Below are 22,116 nucleotides of genomic sequence, written 5' to 3' on the forward strand. Positions count from 1 at the left end.
AGCGCCGGGGCCCGGTGCCGCCGGTCCTGGGGGCGGGGGAGGCCGGGGCGGGGCGTGCGCGCGCCGGGAAGTGACTGGGGTCCGTTTCCATTTAGATTACGCGGACAAGCCCCTGGAAAAGCCCCTGAAGCTGGTGCTGAAGGTGGGCGGGAGCGAAGTGACCGAGCTGTCGGGCTCGGGGCACGATTCCAGTTACTACGACGACAGGTCGGACCACGAGCGGGAGCGGCACCGAGAGAAGAAGAAGAAGAAAAAGAAAAAGTCGGAGAAGGAGAAAGACAAGCACCTTGACGATGAGGAGAGAAGGAAAAGAAAGGTGGGGTAATTGGTGCCTGAGGAGCTTGACGGCTTTTTTCATCCCTGTGCAGTAGAGCTGAAGAGCACCTGTGCTCTTCAAGCTGAAACTTCTTTTTCTGCCGCACGTGTTGGGCTGAGCTGCATGGCAGAAATATAAACTATTGGTCTGATACCAGATCAGTACTGATATAAAGAAAACTGGCTGTATCATATATCAGCCTGATGGGGCCGATTATTTGGCTGATAAATGCCCATGCTGTGCACAGCTGCAGCGCAATGCTCAGGCAGCAAGAAGCACAGCCTACAGCGTGGAGAGCTGCCTCCAGCTGGTAAGTTTGGTGTGGTGGAATTGGAAGGGGTGTGGGGGAGGGAAGAGGCATGGGGAGGGGCAGATAAATGCCTGCTGCGGAGCAGGGGCACACACTGTCTAGGCAGGGCAGAGGTGCAGCTCATGGTGGGGGAAGGCAGCTCCCACCCTGGAGGGCATTGAGAGTGGGGGCGTGTACCCTCAGATCTGTGCAGGCCAGGGTGGGCTGCAGCTGAGGCTGTGTGGGACTTTTCTCAGCAGGGGCTGAGCTTAGAGTGGGCACCGGCGGTGCTAGGAGGATGCTGCATCTACCTCAAATTTCACTGCTGCTTCGCTGATGGGAGCGCAGCGGAGCAATGCCAACATTTGGGATGGGTGCAGCCCCCTCCCAGCACCGCCTGCACCTGCTCCAAGTTCAGCTCCTGCCGAGAAGAGCCCCGTGCAGATCTGGGGGGCACACGCCCCCCCCCAATGTCCTGGGGTGCAAGCAGCTGTAGCAGTGGCCCTCCGTCCCCACTCCCCTTCCCCCCTGCCCAACTTGGACAGTGCCTGCCCCCTCCCTTGCTATGGGGAGCATTGATCTGCCCCCCACCCATGCCCCTTCCCTCCCCCTGCCCCTTCCACCACACTGGACTTACCAGCTGGAGGCAGCTGTATCAGAAACTGGCTGATCAGCCCCAAAAGTCTCTATCAGTGCACCCTAACATAAACCCACATTTTTACTGCCTTTCCACCTTCTCCCCAGCAGTAAGTGAAGCCAGGAAGGCACGGTTTTGTACAATTTTCAACTTATTCTGAAGAAAAAAATCTTTATCGTATTTGTTCTTTTTTTTTCATGTCAGTCTGGTTTCATAAGAATAAAAGGTAAATTTTTTCAACAGATTAACTCTCTTCAGCAGTTGAAATAGAACTAAATTTTTATTAGTAAACAGTCCTTAGTGCTGCAAAAGCTTTTATGCATCAGATTGAAGTGGAGCTAATAAGTGCATAATTTGCTTAACTGCATGACAGAATGTCAGTCCCAATTTGTTGCTGTTGCTTTCATTGTACTTGTAGCAATTTAAATTATCTGCACACTGGGTAAATGCTGAGAATCTATGCTTCTATAAGGTAATTTTGGGCTGGGTAACCGACCGGTGAAAATGAGTGGGTCCTGTCCATTTCAAGATTGGTGTTAGGGGCACAAGGGGCTCCAAGAAGCAAGGTAAGAACTATTAATGAGGTGGGATTAATATTAATCTGCCCCTGGCTGCCTGTCATGCAGCCCTCGATGGCTTGCCAAAACTCAGTAAGCAGCCCTCCTGAAATAATTGCCCACCCCTGGGCTAAAGGGCCTGGTGGCAACATTGTGAGGCTACTTGTGGCGTGGTAGCTCCTATAAAATACCACAGTGTTGCAGTCTCCAGAGTAGGGCAGTATAGGGCGCCTCAGAACTCTAACCCCCACTGCCTTGTAAGTACTTTTTGGTTGGAGAAAAGCTAAGGGACATCATCCTGATAGAAACATGCCTTCACTGAGGTGTTAGGCAGTCAGTAGTAGTTCTTATCTATTGCTTTCTGGCAGAAGTTAGTCATTGAGGCACTGAATGTCTGGACTCAATCTCGCCTTTGGATTCTTTCTCAATGGTCCTCTTACGTGTACACCATGGTCTGTGGGTCTATGGTTGTCTAGTACATTGTGTACTTATTTGTACTTATTCTTAATAGGCTTTTTCAGTAGAACCATAGCAGCTAGCATCAAAGCAGGTAGATGAATAAATATGGAAAGGCAAAGTGATTGCAAAAGGGGCACATTAAACCCAGAAGTCATTTAAAAAAGAAAGAAAATGAAAGTATGTGTAAGGATGTGGTTTAAACTTACTGACCATTTTATAGTTCAACAGTGAGTTGGGTTTTTCCCTAACTTTGGCAAAACTTTCTTCTTTAAATTTCTCATACCAAAATCCATTTGTTGTACAGTTGACATTTACTTAGTCTCACCACATTTTGCATCAATGGCCCCTTACCAGTAATGTTTCCCCCCTGGGAACATTTTCAGTACTGTGTATTCAGATGACAGTAAGAGTCACTCAGGAGGATATGGAACCAAGGCACAGACACACTGTTGCTAACAGGCATTGACTATTATCTGAACCTCAGGCTGTCCTTTGGAAGCATCTTTTAAATACTTCCTGTCCTTGCCATTTTAGGAAGAAAAGAAGAGAAAAAGGGAGAAGGAGCAGTGTGACACTGAGGGAGAAATGGATGATTTTGATCCTGGGAAAAAAGTAGAAGTTGAGCCTCCTCCAGATCGCCCAGTCAGAGCATGCAGGACTCAGCCAGGTAAGTAGACAAGCACAGATATGAGGATAACATGGCAAATTAAATGACCTAATATGTTCTTTACAAGTCTTAATAACTGAAAATAAAAATAAGCATTTGTCAGGTAACTAAGGTGTAGAACGTCAGGTGTGTGGGGAAGCAACAATTCAGCAAATGGAGCAGCAAAATCTGTGTCCTTAAGTTCTTCCCATATCTTCGTCTCCTTCTCTAAGCCCTTCCTGTAGTGCTCAGAACAATAAACTGCTCTTTGCAGTACACCCAGGACATTCATATTCCCACTGTTTCAGACCAGTGAAAGAACCAGTTCCACAGTAGAGGGAGCAGCCGTGGAGTAATGCTTTGCCATAAGTGCATTCTTTTATAAAGTGTTAAGATTCAGCTTGAGTACCTTACACATTTGATCATATCTATGGCAGTATGTCATAAGTGGTGGGGGGAGAGAGATGCAGGCCCCAAAGTTTTGACTTTGAAAAACCTATGGTCTTTCAGATGCCAACGGGCAATCAGTATATGTTTGTGTAATGTGTGCTTATCCTTTCTAATTTACTGACTCCTTTCCCTGGAAACACTGATCAGTGTTATGCCATAATCTTTAAAAATGCTTTATTTTTTTTAAATTCAGTTGAATCCTTTGATAACAAGGATGTTTCTGAGCAAAATAAATTTATTACCTAGGATTTGGTCACCTTTGTTTGGGGTTTTTCCCTTTAAAAGATATTTGAGTAAATGTCTAGCGCAGAGTGTTCATATAGATCCAAATATCTGCCTTTATTTTAGCCTTGCTTGCAACAGTGTTTTTTCTGGTTAGTAAGCATCAATCCAAGCTTGATGAGTTTTCATGTTACAATTGCATACTGACCTGGGGAGAAGTTGGAATTGACTGTTGGTGTAGTTTATAATTCTAGGGATAATTCAGGGTTTCTGGTCTCTTGAGCTGCGTGTTCCTCTCTGTAGAGAGGGACCTTCAAAGCCTGGCAAATTTAAGAGAGTAAAAAGTGTCTCACTTAAGCTGTTCTTTCACCTGTTTGTAGAAGCAGATCATCAGGCATCTATTTGTCTTCTCTATTTCGGTTGGGGAAGGGAATCTCTCTCCATTTTCCTGGTGAGGAATGGACGTTAGGCTGTTTCTTGTTTTATTTCTTGCAACTTCGGTCTAAGCTGCATGCAGCGGGCTCTTTTTCAACCTGAGACTTGTCTGACAGATATGAAAGCCTGAGGCTGAGTGCTTTTCTCTTCCCAGATTATCAGTTGTTGCAGCTGTTACACAGATGCTGCTGCATAGCTTGGGTGTAAGTGGCTTAAATGTTTGCATTTGCCCAGATTTCTAAATAACAAAGTAACAAGCCTTATTGAGGTAAAGACCACTAGATTTGTACTGAGCACATCTCATTAAGTTGAGCTTTAAAGTGCTTGTGCCTATTGCATGGTTCAGTTGCCAGACTCCATTTCCCAGCAGCCCCTGCCTGCACGGCTACTAGCTGGTCTCCTTGGAGACTCTGGGAGTGGGGGCTGTGACAGCGTGGAGCTGCAGAACCAGGGCTCTGCCTCAGCTCGGCCAGGCTCTGTGGTGTTACAGCTCCCCACTTTCATAGCCCTATGCTCCCAGGATCTCCATGAAGACCAGCTGAGAGTCACACAGGCAGGATGTGTGGCTGGGTGGGTAGCTGCTCTGGGGCTGGGGCTGGGATCTCGCAGCAGTGACAGCACAAGGCCCGAGCCAGGGCAGAGCCACGATCCACTTCCTTCACACCCCTGTCCACAGAACCCATCCTCATCACAGGGGTGTGCAAGGAGCAGATCGCAGCTCAGCCCTGGTCCCATGCCTGGCTCCATCTGCCTGTTTCACTTCCAGCCACAGCCCCATCCCAACTGCTTAGCCGCACACCCTTCCCCCGGCGGTGGATGCAGGGCAGATTGGCCAGGGTGCCTGAGCAGCAGGGCTGGGTCTGGTGATGGCAGCCAGAAGAAGCTGCTGCTGCAGGGGCTTCTGGAAAATGGAGTCCACCAGGCCTACTCCTGGTTTAAATGGTTGCCTGGGTTCCCCACAGGCGTCTTAGGTGGCTTACAATATATTATATCTGTGCACTGTTGTTGAATTGCATACTGCTACCTTAATTCACTTCATAGATTTATGTATGTAGAAATTAAAGGAGGTATAACGAGGCTATCAGCAAACATGCAGCTGTGCATTTATTCCTTAAAAAAAAATATTTAACCAGTTCCCAAAGTCAGAAAAATCAGTGTAAAAGTGTTCATAAATGTTGCATTAATGTTGCACTGACAGAATGCAGAAATCAACATACAAATAGTAAAACAATGGAACAAACTGCATACTTCATTTGATTTTGCATGAATGAACTGGATAAGTATTTTTTGGGTGATTTAGAATACAGCCTCCTGCATTTGTACAGCAGGTTAAACTAGGTGACCCTTGAAGATCCTGGCACAGTCAGGTTTCACATATGAAACCTTTTTTCCTTTGTGAATAGGTGACTTTAATATATTATTCTGTTGATTGCCACAAAATATGCAGCTTATATGTGATGTCTTATTTCAGCATTGTTGTTGATACTGAAAATTATTCAGTATCATTTTTAAAAAATCGAATTGCTAAGGAAATAAAAGGTGAAAGAATAGTTGCAACAGATTTATTGTATATGTTTCTGCTGCCTTTGAAATCAAGGCAGCCTATTTGCCTCTGAAGTGGGTTTGGGCTCTTAGGTTATATATGGAATGCTACTTCAGCGATGAAAACAGTGTGTGTAAGAATCTATGATTCTAAAGTTAAATGTTTTGAATGGATTGCATTTTACAAATACTTTTTACTCTACTCAGCTGAAAATGAGAGCACACCAATCCAACAATTACTAGAGCATTTTCTTCGACAACTGCAAAGGTATGTCTGCACGTTATACACACAGCTCTTTTAACAGTAACAGCTAATATAAAACCTTTTGTTTGGTTTCCAGTTTGGGGGTGAATCCTGATCACCTGCTATTGCTACCCTCTTGTTACTGGTAGTAGAGGCTATTGAAATTCTTTGCATTTAGAAAGGAAGGGACTTAAGTTTTTATTAACATTTTTCAGTACTAATTGTTTCATTTTGCTGTAGGGCATGTCTGAAAATTAATGTTGACTTATTGTAGCAATTGGAAGCTAGCAATAAGCCTCAGTGTTTTATAAAATACAACAGCTGCAGTCAGATCGTATCTGATTTAAATAAAAAGCACAAAATTGTTCAGTGGATAATATGCTAGCTTTGGGATACTTTTCATGTTAAAAGTTTTTTTTTCCTTGTAGAATGTCAACTCAGTGCAGTCTGCTCCCAAAAAAGTATGAACAGAACCTATTTTTCTTCATAATAAAATCATAAACTAAATGTGAGTTTAATTTATGAGCAATTGGGAACACCATATAAATTAACTATTGCAATAGAGCCTAATCAACAAGAGAACATAGTCATGTTCAGATGAGCACGGCCATGCAGTATGTGGTACCACAGACACATCTGCGATGCCACATACTGCATGTTCAGTTGTTCTCCACGCTGCAAGGGAGCAGTGTGGAGGTTTTTTCTGACCCCTGGGTAGCCAGGGGTCAAAAAAACCCACAGTGGGGGGAAAAAAGGCCAAGTGGTGCATACACGGGCAGTGTGCGCCACTCAGAAGCGGAGCTGGGCCACTTAGAGCTGCACTTTGGCTGCTGGACAGGCTCCATGCAGCAGAATTGCTGCTGCTGCTGCTGCTGCTGCAGTCCCAGGAGGCCCCCAGAACCCCAGATAAGGCTTCTGGGGCCAGCCCAATGCTGGCCCCCGCCTTCCCTGCCACCCCCAGGGTAACTTGATGCATGCCAGAGGGCACATGGCACAGGCATTCCCCAGGGACAGCTAGCAGTGATGCAAGGTGCATCACCGCTAGTTGCTCCCAGGGAACCAAACATCCACACCATGTGTGGGTGTGACCATAAAGGTTAATTCTGCGTGCCCATTGAGTATCTTCAATTTTTGCTCACCATTTCTTGGTTCCCTAATCAATTTGAAGCATAATTTAAACATAGAACGTGCACAAGAAGAATGTGCATATATGGAGAAGAATTTAAACACTTTTCTCCTACTGGAAGCAGGAGAGTTCTGTCTGTAAATGAGAAAATGATTTGCTGCAAGAAAGAGTTACCATAAACACTGGTTTTTTTTTCCCTTCCATTTTTAGGAAAGATCCTCATGGGTTTTTTGCTTTTCCAGTCACGGATGCCATTGCTCCTGGATATTCCATGATAATAAAGCATCCCATGGATTTTGGCACTATGAAGGAAAAAATTGCGGGAAATGAATACAAATCTGTTACCGAATTCAAGGTGAATTGATAAAGATCTGGTCACTTCTAAGCTTTTTTCAACAGGAAATGTAATTTCTAATTAAAGTAATTCACGTAAGATAAAATTTTAATATAAAAAATTCAGCACTACATTTTGTGTATAGTAGTAGGTTTTTACTTTGTGATCTGTGTGTATCAGATGCCGGTTCTAATACAAATGCTAAAGTTATGGCAGAAACCAGGAATGTGTGTTACTGGTAAAGTAGGGATGGAAGGGACCTCAGGAGGTGATCAAGTTCAATACCTTGCTAAAGGCAGGGTTATCTAGTGTTATAAGGATATGAATACTCACAGTAACAGTATTACAGGGAATTAAATTGTTTCCTAGGGAGGTCTAGATGATATTTTTAAATATGTACTTCATCACTGCTGAATATCCGATTCTTCTGGAAGCAGTTTGGCTTGTGTTAGATGATGAAGCTGGCCTGTGACATAAATGAAATGTGCTCTGAGTGGAAATTTCAAATAAGTTTTAAATAGGAAGCTGCTGTCAGCTTCTCCATAACTCTCTAGCAATTACTGCATTACAGATGATAAAGAGTTATTCTAACTGTAGTTTGTGTTGTCTTCTAGTATAGTTAGTACTTCATTTTTAAATGATTGGCTTTCCCAACTGAAATTGCTTGCTAGCAAAAATGTTGGACTGATTTATTGGTAGTCTCTTCAATGGATTTGGACAAATTCTCTGATGCTCCCACCAGGTATATTTTGGTTTTAGTTGTAGTCTAGCACAGAAACTTCTATTGTGGTAAGCTGTTCATTTTGCCTTCATTGTGTTGTGGGTTGATGCATCTTGGAAACTTGGCAGAGATAGTGGGTTGCTCTTAGTGGTTCTGTTCTTTTTTTGTTTTTTTGAGAGTTGCAGCAAGATGAGCAAACAGTATTTTTCTTTATCAAGGGTACTTTCTAGGATGGTTTATCAGTGGTCCCATCTTGTCTCCCTTCTTCACTGCAAATATAATGCCATTATGGGAGCTAGGAAGGAAGGTGGGGCTTCAGTGAGTCCAGTGTACATCCACCTTTTCTTTTTTTTCTCTTCCAACACTACTGCTCTATTGGAACAACCTGGTCCAGGGGGTCTAACCTACCGCCCTCAGACCAGATCTGGCCCACAGAAATTTTAACAACACTTGCAAACGGCACCAAAAATGATAATCATTCCTACTGTTAATGAGTTTGCCTGCACTTGGCAAAGAGATTGACTTTTTTTCTTTCAGATGTGGGTCTTGCCACGTTTGTTCACACCTTTGTCACCTAAGGTTAGATTACTGTAGTATTTTCTGTGAGACTGTCCTTTTAATAAATCAAGAAATTTGTAGTGGGTGCAAAATGTGATCCCCACCCCCATGCACTCTTTATTATGTAGGTAGAAAGCAGGTTATAATGGGATTCCATAATGAGTACTGTGTAGTGTTTTACTTTAAGAAGAATTTAAGGATGCTTGTTTTGACTTGTATATCAAGTCCCATTCACAAGATTGCCTTTTCCCTCCTGATATGATTTCATTTGTGATTACCTGAGGCATTAGACATAAGTGAGTTACTGTGTAAGAGAAGAGTCCATAATAGTCACCTGCTGCCTTTGGAAGTTAGAAGCTTTCAGCAATTTTTGCTTCTGAAGAAGGGTGCTTACTCCAAAGGTAGTCTAGGGGGTGACTTTTGTCCACTTAGCTGGGCAACTCTTCAGAAGAAGCCACTTGCCAGGTAGTCTAATGGCCCACTTCAGTTGCCTTCCTCCACAGAACCCAGCAGTTTTGTATTCCTCCTTGTTATCCTGTATTTGGCTTATATGAAGCCAGAGGCAACCTAGTTGCGACTCCCAGTTGTAACTATATACCTCTTCTCCCTTCGCATTAGACTGATGGTGTTTTCCTAAATGCCACTAACAGCATGTTCCTGATCCCTGTTTTGAACTAGGAAATTAAGCGGAAAATTGGATTTTTACTTATTTAAAGAGTTAATTTTTAAACCGGCAGTCTGTTCAAGAACTTGGGGACAAATTTTTTTTAAACACCTTTTTGAAGATGCAGAACGAGTTTCTTAAAAATCCCATTAGGTGCTTAAGTGCCAAACTCTACTTGGAATAAGGCACAGACTCGATTTGCAAATCTCACTAATATGTATTTCTGCTTCTTAGGAAATCTGATCTCTAGTCTATAAGCTTGAAAGATCTTTATTTTCAAAAAGGCACAACCATGTCTTCAAAGGGGATATATATGTGCACAGATGTCCAAGAAATAATTTTGCAGTGACCCTACCTGTGTGCACAGAATAATTCAAACCTAAGTGAACAGGTGCCCTTTAAAATGTTGGTAGGTGCCTTCCCCAGCCAGTGCTGTAAGGCACCAGTTGAACGTGTCAATCTCTGTCTAGCTGAAAAAAAGCCAAATGGCTTTTGTGTTTTGTGCTTGCATTGTTTTTTACTTTCAGCATTTTGAAATCAGTGCAGCTATTTCAAGTCTACAGAGAGGAATTTTTAAATTTTTCATTTTGTGATAAAATCTTACGATAAATCTCATTAAATTTATGAAAATCTTATGATTGTATGCTAAAACTGCTAATAATACTTAACATTTTATTATTGCAAGACAAGACAAATCAGTATTGTTTTTTCAATGTGATGGGGAAAAAAATGTACTCTTAAAGTTTTCCTAGCTTGCTTCCCAGGTAGCTAGTAGTAGAAAAGCCAAGTTGCAAGTATTATTTGGAACATTTTAAAAGGGGGCAAGAAAATAAAAAGGAGGAGGGGGAAATGAGCTGTCGTCTTTTTTTTTTTTTTTTACGTATAGAGGAGCCCTGAAATATTATTTCAGTATATTTAGAAGTTCTTTCCCACCTTTTCTTTTTCAATTTGTTTGGTAATGTTTTTATTGAAGCAGCTGTATAGTTGGGAGAGAGATTAGACAAGATTTCAGGCACAACACACCCTTCCTTAGTCTGGGAAAGACATGGATACAGCCTAAGCTAAGTACTAGGTAGAACTGTTACTTTTGTTAAGTACCTCTAAAGAGTGGTCCGTTAAAAAGTAAACCTGTAGAAAGCAAAGTTTTATCTGAAGAACTTAAGAGAGTGAGTAAAGAATTAAATAAATAAACCACATTACATATAAATTAATAAAGCAATTCAAAAGGGAAGAAGGCCATTATTACCGGTGGTCCTCCTGAATCTTCAGGTGGTCCTCAGGATCTTAAAAATTGTTTATCCTCTTTTTCTAATGCTAAGTTAACTGTGGGAACAGATGCTGAGGAAAATAAAATATTTAAGAGTTAATTGCACTGTTTTCTCAGTCCTTCATTTAAGATAAAAAAGCTGACAGCAGAGATCTGTGACTACTGTACTTCACTATTGAGTCCTGCAAGATCAGGGGGAACTAGACTGATGTTCCAACTGTTCCTAAGGTTAAAAAAAAAAAAAACTAACAAGAAAAAAGTGTGTGTAATAACTAAATGAAAGATAACATTTTGGGATTTCACATCATAAGGAAGGGAAAAGGCTCAGCACTTGCTAGTTACTTTTTTAGCTTTTGGCTGACATTTATATAATACCGATGAACCTTCTGTGATGCTGAGCATCTTTAATACACCACATGGATTTCTTGACAGTGTGTTCTTTTTATGGTACTGAAGGGGTTTTGAAGTTTCAGCAACTGTTGTTTTGTATTTTTCAGGCAGATTTTAAGCTGATGTGTGATAATGCAATGACGTACAACAGACCAGATACTGTGTACTACAAGCTAGCAAAGAAGATACTGCACACAGGCTTTAAGATGATGAGCAAAGTAAGAGACCTATTAAAAACACAAACCAGAAAAGATTTTTGATGAACTTTTAAAAGGAATGTAATCAGACACAGTGATAAACACTTCATCCATCAGTCATTAATGATAGGAGTGTCCACTACTGCTGCTGTATTTAAGGGCTTGTCATTTGCATTAAAAAAAACCCTTTCTCTCAGGGCCTCATTTTGCACTGTTGAAGTCAGTGGGAGGTATACCACTGATTTTAATCCACATATAAACAGGATTTGAGTCTCTATAACCCAAATACAAAAATTTGTTTCGGGCTGAAACTTTGTTTACAAGGTCTCACCCCACAGACAAATTTTATTTGCATTGTTTATTTTAAATGGGCTTAGCTCTTTTATGAAGGCTTGAGGGATCTTTTCTACACTTACTACTCCAGAACAGCTGTTAGTCTCCAAGGTTGAACTACTGTCTATAGGTTACTTTTCATCTGTGTTTCAGTTTTATTATGGTAAGTCACAATGTAAAGTAAGTGGCTGTATCTGCATGCCTTTTTTTGTTTCTTGTTAGTTGGACTGCCGAAGTTCTGGTGCCATGCTATCATGACCAAATCATGTTGCATCACCATTAGAAGTTAGACATTAGGAACCAAATGAGGCCATGGCCATTCCCATCCCATCCCATTATCATAGCATCTTGGCTATGAGGGAAAGGTAAAGTCCCTGCCACTCTGTCCTTTCTGATTCTAGGAACGGCTGTTAGCTTTGAAGCGCAGCATGTCGTTTATGCAGGACATGGATTTTTCTCAGCAGGCAGCTCTTTTGGGTGATGAAGACACAGCAGTTGAGGAACCTGTCCCTGAAGTCGTTCCTGTACAAGTAGAGACTACCAAGAAATCCAAAAAGCCAAGTAAAGAAGTTATTAGGTAAAGGTCTTAATGGAAATATGTACTGCTTTGTGGCAGCTATTGTACTTCCAGTGCAACAGGCCAGGCTGGGTAAGATGGAACTTTCTGATACTTTGCCAGTTATTAAAGGGTTTGCTATCAAGATCAAAATTCAGTTTCAAACTTTGGTGATTCCAGATTCATAAGGAGCCAACATGACTTGACTGATGAATGTATCGTTTCATCTTAAATACTACTTTAAAACAGATAATAATTTTGATGATTGTTTTAAGTCCCTTTTGCTTACAAGTGTCTGTCACTTTTATCATCACATTTCTTTAGAGGCAGTGACATAACAGAAATAGTTCCTTTGAGTAATGCCAAACCTAATGGAAAATTCTTAGGAACTTGGTCTTTTAAAAATGATTGTGGGACTTCCTAACAAAATCTAAATAGGATTTCACAAAAAAGTCTTGAACTAAGAAATACTATTTTAAACTGAGGGTTTGTGTCTTAGTACAGAGACAATGTTAGTTGACATGACAGATGTTGTTGCTTCTTAATTGGATCTGACTGAATTTTTAAATAATATAAATTGCTGCAATACTACTGTTTTTTTGAATATATAAAGCAGTCTCATACATGGTTTTATCCTCTTAGATTTCTTAATAATGAACTTTCTTCTGGACAGTTTACTGAAACATTCTTATTTTATAAAGCAGTTTAGGGATTATTGTAGACAAGAGAGCTAGCCAACATATTTTGTGAGGTTTTTTCGAGACTGCCTTTGTATTTATGAGCGTCTTTTCCCTTTGCAAAAAAAAATTTAAAAATTGGCTATACATGGAAAGGTGTAAAACTTGTGCTAGCAGTGAACAAAATAAGCACTAAAAAGTGAGTGTTTTCATTAGTGGTGTGCTTGTTATAGTAATCTTTAGTTATTTATAATTATTGTTAACAATAAATATAAAGTTTACAGTGAAATGTGATTCTCCTCTTCCCCCACGCCAGTCTATATACTCCATCTTATATTTCTTTTAAAAGCCATATAAATCTGCCATAGAGATTTTTTTTTGAACATTGACAACTCCAGTAATACTTGTTAGTGGCTAACAGAAGAATCAGGAAATTGTTACATGTGTATTATATAACAATGCAGAAGAGGTATTGGTCTGAAAATAGGATTTTTAATGTTTGATTTTTAGCATCAACTGTACCTATCCTAGTAAGATAATATTATACAGAAACAGATGATAAAATCCTGATTTATATGTCCTTTGTTGATGGAATTTAGAGTAATAAACTGAAAGTAGGGTTTTGATGATGGGAATAGAAGAAACTCAGCATAACTTCCTTAGAAAATAATGAGGCGCTATATTTAGATTTGTACAGTGCCCAGCACAATGGGGCCCCTGTTCTGATTTAATTTAAAAATCGCATCTATTGCTATAGTATCCAAGCAGCTCACCATCTCTTAGTTTGCTTATCTCACGATCTCTTAATGTGCTTATCTTTGAAGTATGGGATACCTGTAGCAGAGCAGAGAATTTAGTTTATCAATTTTCAAGCTAACATGCTTCCCATCAATCTTTTTTAGGCAGTACTATAATGTAACCTCAGCCATGAATAATTTAACTCCTAATTCTGTATAGGACATCAAATTCTGAGAGGTCTAATTGGTATGGTGTGCACATTTTTCAGAGCTTGGAATAAAAATATAATTTCCTTAGGCTTCTTTACCCAAACTTTTCTGTACTTACTGACTTGCACCTGATATATCACAAAGGTTTTGATCTCATGTTATTGAAGAACTTCCATAATAAGAACAGGATCAGGTCTTAAAGGTGTATGTTTCTGCTTGCCATAATTCATGCTTTCTAAATTAACTGAGGTGCACAGACTTCTTCATACTGAAGTCATTTTTGGAAATGTATAACTTGCTGAGCAAGATTTTTCAATGAGCACCATCAACTTCATAAATTTTCAGTTTCCTAGAGTGCATTAGGGAGACCTAAGTTTACTGATTTCAAGCTATTAATGGGTTAAAATATTTTAAACCCCACAGGATATTTTGCTTCAATAAATGAGCCCGTGATCTGTTGTAGTTCTGTAAATGTGTAAATGGCAAAAATTGCAAAAGTGCCACAAGATCTAAAATTGGGATGTTGGGCCACTAGGCTGTACTGATTATAACTTGCATGCTGAATGACTAGAAGAGAGGAGAACAGATTGGTATAAGAAAGTTTAATTTGCAGTGCCTTACACATCACCTAGGAATTTGGCTCATGCCTGACAGCTTCACAGTTGATTTATAGCTTTTTAGACTCAAATTCATCCTGTTGAAATACAGACTTCACAACCTTCCAATATGTTTGCATCTTCCTACAAACCATTTCCTCATTATAGTTTTTTTTCGTCTTCATAGTCTGCGATTATATGTACTTGGTTTATGTATTGTAGTTAAAAGGATCAACTTAAGGATAAATACCAAATGTTGTGACTGCCATCAGAAACAAAAGTGCATGGTTGATGTTTATGAATATGATTCTCTTACTAAGATCAAGAACCTAAGACGACCCAGAAGGGCCTAAGAAGACCTGGAAGGGGTCTTCTGGGTCAGTGAGTCCAGTTCCCCGTTGTTGCACATCCTTTTTTGAACTGATTCAAAATTTGGTCTTCCTGCTTCTCTTGATAGGTTGTTTAGAACAGGTGTGACCAGCCTGTGATATGTGTTGCACAGGGAACCTGTGTGCATGTGGCATCCAGGAGATCAGGGAAGGGACAGGCAGATAAGACAGGAAGCAAAAAGCAAAGCAGCAAACCAGGCAGGGAGCACAAGGCAGGAAGCAGAAAGAACAGTTGATCAGAAAGGGGATCAGAGTGGCACTCAGGGAGGGTACAGAACTAATTTGCAGCATGTCTGCCAAAGAGGTTGGCCCCCACTAGTTTAGAACCTCACTGCTTTGATAGTTAGAAACTTTCTTCTACTATCAAGCCTAAATTTATTTGTACTTCGTTTATAACCATTTGTTCTTGTGCAAAAATCACCCTTTATTTTAAATAACATTTTTCCTCCCTAGTACATCCAAGTCATATTGGTCCTCAGCCTTTGTTTTCATGTCATCTGACAAAGTAAGCTGTTGCTTATGAAAGTTTATGCCTTTCTGAATTAGTGTATAAGGCAGTACTCTGCTCTGCCCTCTGTCAGCCTTTGTTTTGTTAGGCTAAACAAGATTAGCCTGCTCTGATTAGATAGGAACTCCATTGACCTGTTTGTCTTGATAGCCCTTCACTGCACCTGATCCAATTTCAATTTGGTTTTTTGAATATGGGTGACTAAGAGTTGTGCACACTTTTCCACATGAGGTCACACCATTGTCTTGTATAATTGCATTAAGACTTCATGATCTCTGCTGGAAATATGTCGTCTTTTTTTACTGTAGTATAAACATAGCTAAAGTTAAAAAAAACAAACAAACAAAAAACTTTGGTTTAAATTCTAAAACAATAACGATGAATCAACACTATGGTCAGGCCTTTTATCATACCTAAGATTTTCAGTGTGTAAACTCACAGACATTAGGAAGAAAAGAGTCTAAAGTTTATATTATTTACAGCATGCAGTATTTACTATTAGCTTGACTAGTGGCGCTGATTCTGTTTGTATTTGAACCATTTGTACTCTTTTTAGTTGCATATTTGAACCAGAAGGAAATGCATGCAGTCTGACAGACAGCACAGCTGAAGAACATGTCCTGGCCTTGGTGGAGCATGCAGCAGATGAAGCTCGTGACAGGATCAACAGATACCTACCAAATAGCAAGGTCTCCTTCATGGCTAAGTCTGTTATTCTGTATGGTGCCTGGCTGTTTGTCACTTCCTAGGAAATAAGTTTTCTTGATTTTTTTTACACTTTCTCAGTTACACTTTCTCAGAGTTAGTGACATCCTTGGAGGTGAACACTAAGACTGAGAATCATGTAAGTCCTGTTGAATCCATTTTCTGAGGGCTTAAGTGGACTGTAAGTGGCCTATGGGTCTTGTGATTAGACCTCTGCAGAATTCTCTCAGATAAAATAATAAAGTGGTATTTAAGTTACATTTGGGCTAGATGCAGTGGAGCCTCCTACATTAAGGTGACTAATATAGCAGTAAGATGATCTTCTCCCTGCCCTATTAAACACAGTTTATAATCTTGAGAAAACTGGGGACTATTTAGCACTGGTATTTGGGGGAATGATTAGGAATTCTATCTTTCTCTTTGAAGTTTACATTTATTTTTTTCTAGTTTTCTTTGTGGGAGATTGGGATATCTTTCCTCCTGAACACTTTAATTCACTAGTTACTGTACCACCCAGTACGTAAAACGTATTCTTGTCTGAACACACAGACTACAGACATTCTCTAATTATCAACCAGCCAGCCTTCTTTTCCTGGCTGTACTGGAGTGCACTGTGCACTAACAACATGCTTAAGCTTGGATCCAGATAGTGTCTCCACACATCTGGTTCCAGGCTTTTCTCAGGGTAGGAGGGTTCAGTGACAATATTAATGTCTGGCATAACGTTACGGTAGTTGTAGACCACATCGTTATCAACTGCTTTGTCCATAGGATTTCCTCCATGCTGCTACTTGGGCCAGGGTAAATGCTGAGGTACGTTTGTGATTTTATGATGTTGGCCACCTGCCACTTGTGGTGTGGTTGGTGTGAAAAGCGGCTTTTCTGCATGGGGTTCCACCCAAAGTTGTGGTGCAAGATGTGTGGTTGTGGGAATCCTAGAGACTTTTGTAGAGTTCAGGATACCTGCGTGCCCCATTCATTGTCCCAGTGTGCATTTGTTGCACTGTTGCAGAAGGATTTGCTGAAGAACTTGGATGTTGGAATAGCAGAGTAGTTTAATAACGTTAGCTTCGTAACTTCCTGCACTTTTATTTCCCTAGAAGCCAGCATGGTAAAGTGACAAGAGTTAAAGGAAACTATGATAGGAAACAAGGTTTCATTTAAATGGTGGAAGTCAAATCCATATGTACAAAATAAAAGGGCACAGACTTGCAAAACAAATACAAAACTGCAATGAGATAAGCTTAAAAAATTTGAAGAGAAACTTGTTAGAGACCAAACTTAACAGTAAAAATGTCTTCAAGTACATTCCCATAGAAAGCCTACCAGAGAGTCAGTTTAGCTGTTGGATGATCAGAGTGTAAAAGCACTAAAAGATAAGGCCATTGCCAAGAAGCTCAATGAGGTCTTTCCACCAGTCTTTACTATGGAAAATAATAGGAAGATTCCCTCACCAGAGTTATTCCTCCCTGGGAACAAGTCAAGAGAACTGGCCCAAATTGAGGTATCAGTAACGAATTTTAGAGGTGATTGGTAAACTAAGGGAGCCAGGAAAGTGAGTCAGGCCAGTGAGTCTAACTTCTGTTCTTGGCGCACAGAAAAAATTAAGGGAAAAAAAGGGGGTTTTCAGCAACAGGATTTGCTGAGGAAAATCAGCATGGCTTTTCTAAAGGGAAGTCATATACTCATCAGCCTATTAGAGTTCTTCAAGAGTTTCACCCAGAATGTAGATCAGGATGATCCAGTTGATGCATCTGTACTTCCAAAAAGCCTTTTGACAGACTCCTAGGGTCTGAAATTGGCTTATGGGTAGAAAAAAAGAGTGGGTATACATGATCAGTTTTCAGAATGAAGAGAAGTTAACTGTGGGATCACCCAGACACAAGTGTTGGGACTGGTGCTGTTTAATATATTCATATCTCACCTGAACAGTGAGGTGAATAGCGAGGTGTCCAAGTTTGCTGATGGCACTTAATTATTCAGAGTGGTAAAGACTCTGTGGCCTGTGAAGGTCTTCAGAAGGCTCTTGTAAAAATTGAATTCAATGTTAATAAGTGCAAAGTGATGTACACTGGGGGAAAAATAATCCAAAATAAACATATACAATGTTGGGCTCTACATTAAGTCTGGTAACACAGGAAAGGGATTGTGGAATCATGGACAATTTGCTAAAAATGTCACCTCAGTCTCTGACAGCAAGTAAAAAAGGCAAACAAAATGTTAGGCATTAAGAAGGGTGCATCCACACCTTAAATATTGTATGCAGTTTTTTCCCTCACACTTCAAAAAGAATATAGAGAAGGGCAGCAAGGGTGATCAAGGATATAAAGGACTCCCATATGATGAAGGACTAAATAGCCTAGGACTTTTAGGTTAGAAAATAAATGTTTAAATGATAGAGGCTTATAAAATATTAAATGGTACAGAGAAGATGGTCTCACAAAATACTACAACTAGGGAACACAAAATGAAACTATTAAGCTTCAAATTAAGCTATTTTAGTTTAGAGGAAGTTATTTTTTGCACAGCATGTAATTTACTTGTAGAACTCATTGCCACAATATATGGAGGCTGAAGCTTAACCTGCTTCAAAAGGCAAATGGAAAATTCTTGGCGTAAAGGTCCACCAGTAGGTACTGAACATGGTAGATGGGGTGCAGCCTCAAAATCTGAATTTCCTAAACCTCTAAATGGTGAAATCTGAGATGAGAAGAGCAGAGGGTAGAAGATTCTGTCCATATCATGTCATTTTCACCTTCCCCATCAGTATTCACACTGCCACTGGGTGAGATGAGCCTTTTTGAGTGAGACGGTGACAGTGTGCCTAGGCCAGGGGTGAGCAAAATATGGCCCTCCAACTGACTGGATCCAGCCCACAGGCAGGCACCTACTAATTGATTGTGTCTGGTCCCCAGCTGTACCCACAGCACTCTGCATGGGGTCAGCCTCCCACACCCGCTACTTGCTGCCTGGGGTGGTGCAGCAGGGGCAGGAGGAGGTGGAGCTGCTGGAGGTGGAGGGAGCCGAGCAGTACCTGGGCACCTGCAACCGCACCAGGAGCAACTGCGCCAGGAAGCTGTACACTGACTGGGGCTGTGGCATCGGTGGGCAGGAGCATGGCTGCCTCGGGCAGAGGTGGGCAGGGCTCAGCTCCATGTGGACCACTGTGGGACAAGTGCAGACCGGATGGGGTGTGGGGTGCAGACTGCAGTTATACTGACACCATACTGCCTAAGCAAATTCTACTGCACGTGCCCCCTGCCCTCCCACCCCCAGCTGACTCCCATGATCTAGTGTGTGGACAGTGCCCCCCCACACATGCACACCCCACTGCCCACACAATATACAAGTGTAAGGCTTTATTTTGAGCTATTATGCAATTGCCTCTATACACTACTCAAAAATACATACATTGGGGCAAAAAATATTTTTTTGAAATAAAGTTAAAGTATGTTATAGTAGATGTTTGGTTTTTAGTATATAATTTGTTTTTTATCTATAATTTGTTAAAATGATATCTTCTGAAAGATTTTGTGTGCAACCCTTGACAGCTCACCAAAACTTATTAACTGGTCCATCAGCTGAAATAAATTGTCCACCTCTGGCCTAGGCCCACCAGGAACTACAGCTCCCCCCCTGCCTCCCACTCCTCATCTAGAGGGAGGCCACTAAATCTACAACAATTAAGAGAGGACACTGAGCTAGATGGGCCCATAGTTTCATACAGTAAATGGCTTTTATTATGTTATCCTGTCAGCTGTGGACACGAGTGGAAAATAAGAGGGCCAGGTGATGATGAGTAAAACCTAGGGCCCTTATTGGATGTTCTTTCTGTTTTGAGTAACTAGAAGTGGGTTCAGGTAACTGAGGTTTTTCTGGAAACTGCATCAAGTGAAATCCATATTAAGCAGCTCCTTCAAGGAACAGCCAATCGATGACCTCTCTGAAGAATGTAACCAGTTTAGGGGAGAAGATGGAGAAAGTTGCTTCCTATATAAAACTTTTAATGACCATGCTTAAATACAGTGAGGCAGTCCAACATATGCTGAATGTCACATCCATGTAAATTCTCCTTTACATTAATCACCCATTCTGTTTTTATTTTGTGTAATGTGGAATTTATTAAGCTATTTATCAATATTCATGTCATCTGTGGCACTCATTTTATGCAGTTACCAAGTCCTTTGAAGAATTAATGTGATATGTAAAGAGGTAATAGCATGTTACAAGCAAATAGAATGAGAGAACACCCGTCCCTCAGATATGAGACAGAAGGAGTATCTTGACCTTTTGACTCAAATCATACTTTACTGAGTCATCAGTATGTGGTTGTAGCTCTACAAGCCTATTTTTTTTTCTATCTTCTTCCTTAAGTTGTATTTTTGACAGTCAGATATGTATCCTCAAAGCAGACTTGATTTTTAACTTCTCCCCCTGCAAGGTTCTGATACTGCAGCCATCAAAATAGTTAAACATGTTGCTATTTCATTTAATAAAAGAATAATTGAAATTACATGTTTATTGGGGTTAGACTTAATGAACTAACTAATCTTTCCATCATTAAAATCTTTCCATTGCCATGGTTCTCTATAGGTTCATTCAATGATCAGTAAGATAGAAGGGGACAGGGTGGAACAAGACTTAAAAACTGGAATTTGGAACCAGGTGTGAAAAATGTGGGATGGGAATTGTGGCTCCACCTGTTGCAACCCAGAACAACCTTGCCTTGGTAGTCTGGATGCATACTTCTCCCTCATCCGTTAACAATGTACTGGTTTCATTGGGATAAAAACTTTTCTACCCTTGAACTTGAAGGAATGAGAATGTGTGAATTTAATTTGTTGAGAATTAGAACAAATGAGGCTGCAGGGAAGGATGAATCTGGAATTTCTTGTTTGGGAGATAAGTTAAAACTTTCATTTAAGAAAAATAAAGCATCAGTTGCAAAACAAAGATCTTTGTTATAAAGTATTCCATCTTTGAAGTTTCTTTACAGCCAGGACCTCAATCTTTTTTTTTTTTTTTTAAGAGGAGCATAGCAGTTCAGTATAGGTGATGTCAGATCCAGGGAATAATTTTCAGTGATGTCTGTGTAAAGTAGTATCCCAGCTCTTAAATTTGGACTGTTTTGAACTAAAACTGTGAGTATAGCACTCATTTATGTTCCTTTTATCTGTGTGTTTCTATTTATAGATTGGTTATCTGAAAAAGAATGGAGATGGAAGTTTACTGTTCAGTGTAGTCAATCCATCAGATCCAGAAGCAGAAGGTAAATGTTTGTTGTTGTTGTTGTTGTTGTTGTTGTTTTTTTTTTTTAAGGATTTGTTTCTAGTGATGAGCATGATTTTGGAGGGGGAAGGGTAGGACTTTTTTAGTGGATATTCAGAAATTAGCTTTAGATTTAATATTTTGAAAACTTCATCTTGATTGGATTGTACAAACGAATTGAATACGAACTGAAAAAAAAACTAATTCAGTATCCCGTATCTGTGTTACAGTTTATATAATATAAAAGAAAAAATATTCTACTTTCTTAATTCTGCTGCTACTTTACCCAGTACAGCCTGTGCTCAGGTTTCTTTCCCCTCTTGTAACAATTCATAGTTTCATCTCAACTACTGTCAAGCCATGTGATAAAATCAGAGCATGGAACTGACTTAAATCTGGTCAGCACTAAAAACATTTTATCAACATTGTGATGTCAGTTAGGAGTGCATTTTTTTAACCAATTATACTTGTTTGTTCGAAGGCTTAGTGTATCAAAATGGTTAAATTGACATAATTTAGGCTGGCTGGGAGAAATAACAGAAGCTATACTGGGGTAAGCATTCTTATAATGATGAAGTATTTGATCTGTACTTTTCTGAAGTATAAAAACTTGAAGCTAGCCTTGCTGTCACAGCTTTCATGTTATCTGCTCATTAACTAGCTAACAGGATGTTTTATTAAGATGAGTCTATTTAGTTAAGAAAGTTACTTATGGTTAGGAGATATGAAATAACTAAATGTCAGTCTGAAAAATGGAGAGGACATGCTGTGTCTGAACCTCATGGCTGAAATCTTTTAAAACTGTTTACTTTTATTCAATGTTATGACATTTGTTCTGTTGATAAGACAGAAGCAGATAATACCCAAATATTTATCATTGAAAAGATTTATACTAAGATGTATTTGAAAAGATCATTCAATGTATGCTAATTTTTTTTATTTAATTTATTAAAGAGGAAGAGACTCACCCAGTGGATCTGAGTTCTTTGTCAAGCAAATTATTACCTGGCTTTACTACACTAGGCTTTAAAGATGAACGAAGAAACAAAGGTAAAATTTTAGAGGTAGTATAGTTTTAACTTG

The 22,116-nt window shown here is 40.1% G+C and overlaps 2 protein-coding genes across 2 annotated transcripts in view; one reads left to right on the forward strand and one right to left on the reverse strand.

Moving 5' to 3' along the window:
• The window catches only part of TRIP13 (thyroid hormone receptor interactor 13), a 20,554-nt gene extending 18,304 nt beyond the window's left edge, over window positions 1–2,250 (reverse strand). Inside the window, exon 1 of the mRNA XM_025198303.1 lies at window positions 2,240–2,250. Coding sequence (XP_025054088.1) covers window positions 2,240–2,250 — 11 coding nt within the window. The remainder of the gene's footprint in view (window positions 1–2,239) is intronic.
• BRD9 (bromodomain containing 9) overlaps window positions 185–22,116 on the forward strand; it is a 35,513-nt gene continuing 13,581 nt past the window's right edge. The window contains exons 1-9 of the mRNA XM_025198280.1: window positions 185–316; window positions 2,793–2,925; window positions 5,761–5,821; window positions 7,134–7,278; window positions 10,965–11,075; window positions 11,789–11,964; window positions 15,617–15,749; window positions 20,959–21,034; window positions 21,988–22,083. Coding sequence (XP_025054065.1) covers window positions 2,844–2,925; window positions 5,761–5,821; window positions 7,134–7,278; window positions 10,965–11,075; window positions 11,789–11,964; window positions 15,617–15,749; window positions 20,959–21,034; window positions 21,988–22,083 — 880 coding nt within the window. The 5' untranslated portion in view covers window positions 185–316; window positions 2,793–2,843. The remainder of the gene's footprint in view (window positions 317–2,792; window positions 2,926–5,760; window positions 5,822–7,133; window positions 7,279–10,964; window positions 11,076–11,788; window positions 11,965–15,616; window positions 15,750–20,958; window positions 21,035–21,987; window positions 22,084–22,116) is intronic.

The sequence above is a fragment of the Alligator sinensis genome, unplaced genomic scaffold, assembly GCF_000455745.1.
Source record: "Alligator sinensis unplaced genomic scaffold, ASM45574v1 scaffold428_1, whole genome shotgun sequence".
Lineage (NCBI taxonomy): Eukaryota > Metazoa > Chordata > Crocodylia > Alligatoridae > Alligator > Alligator sinensis.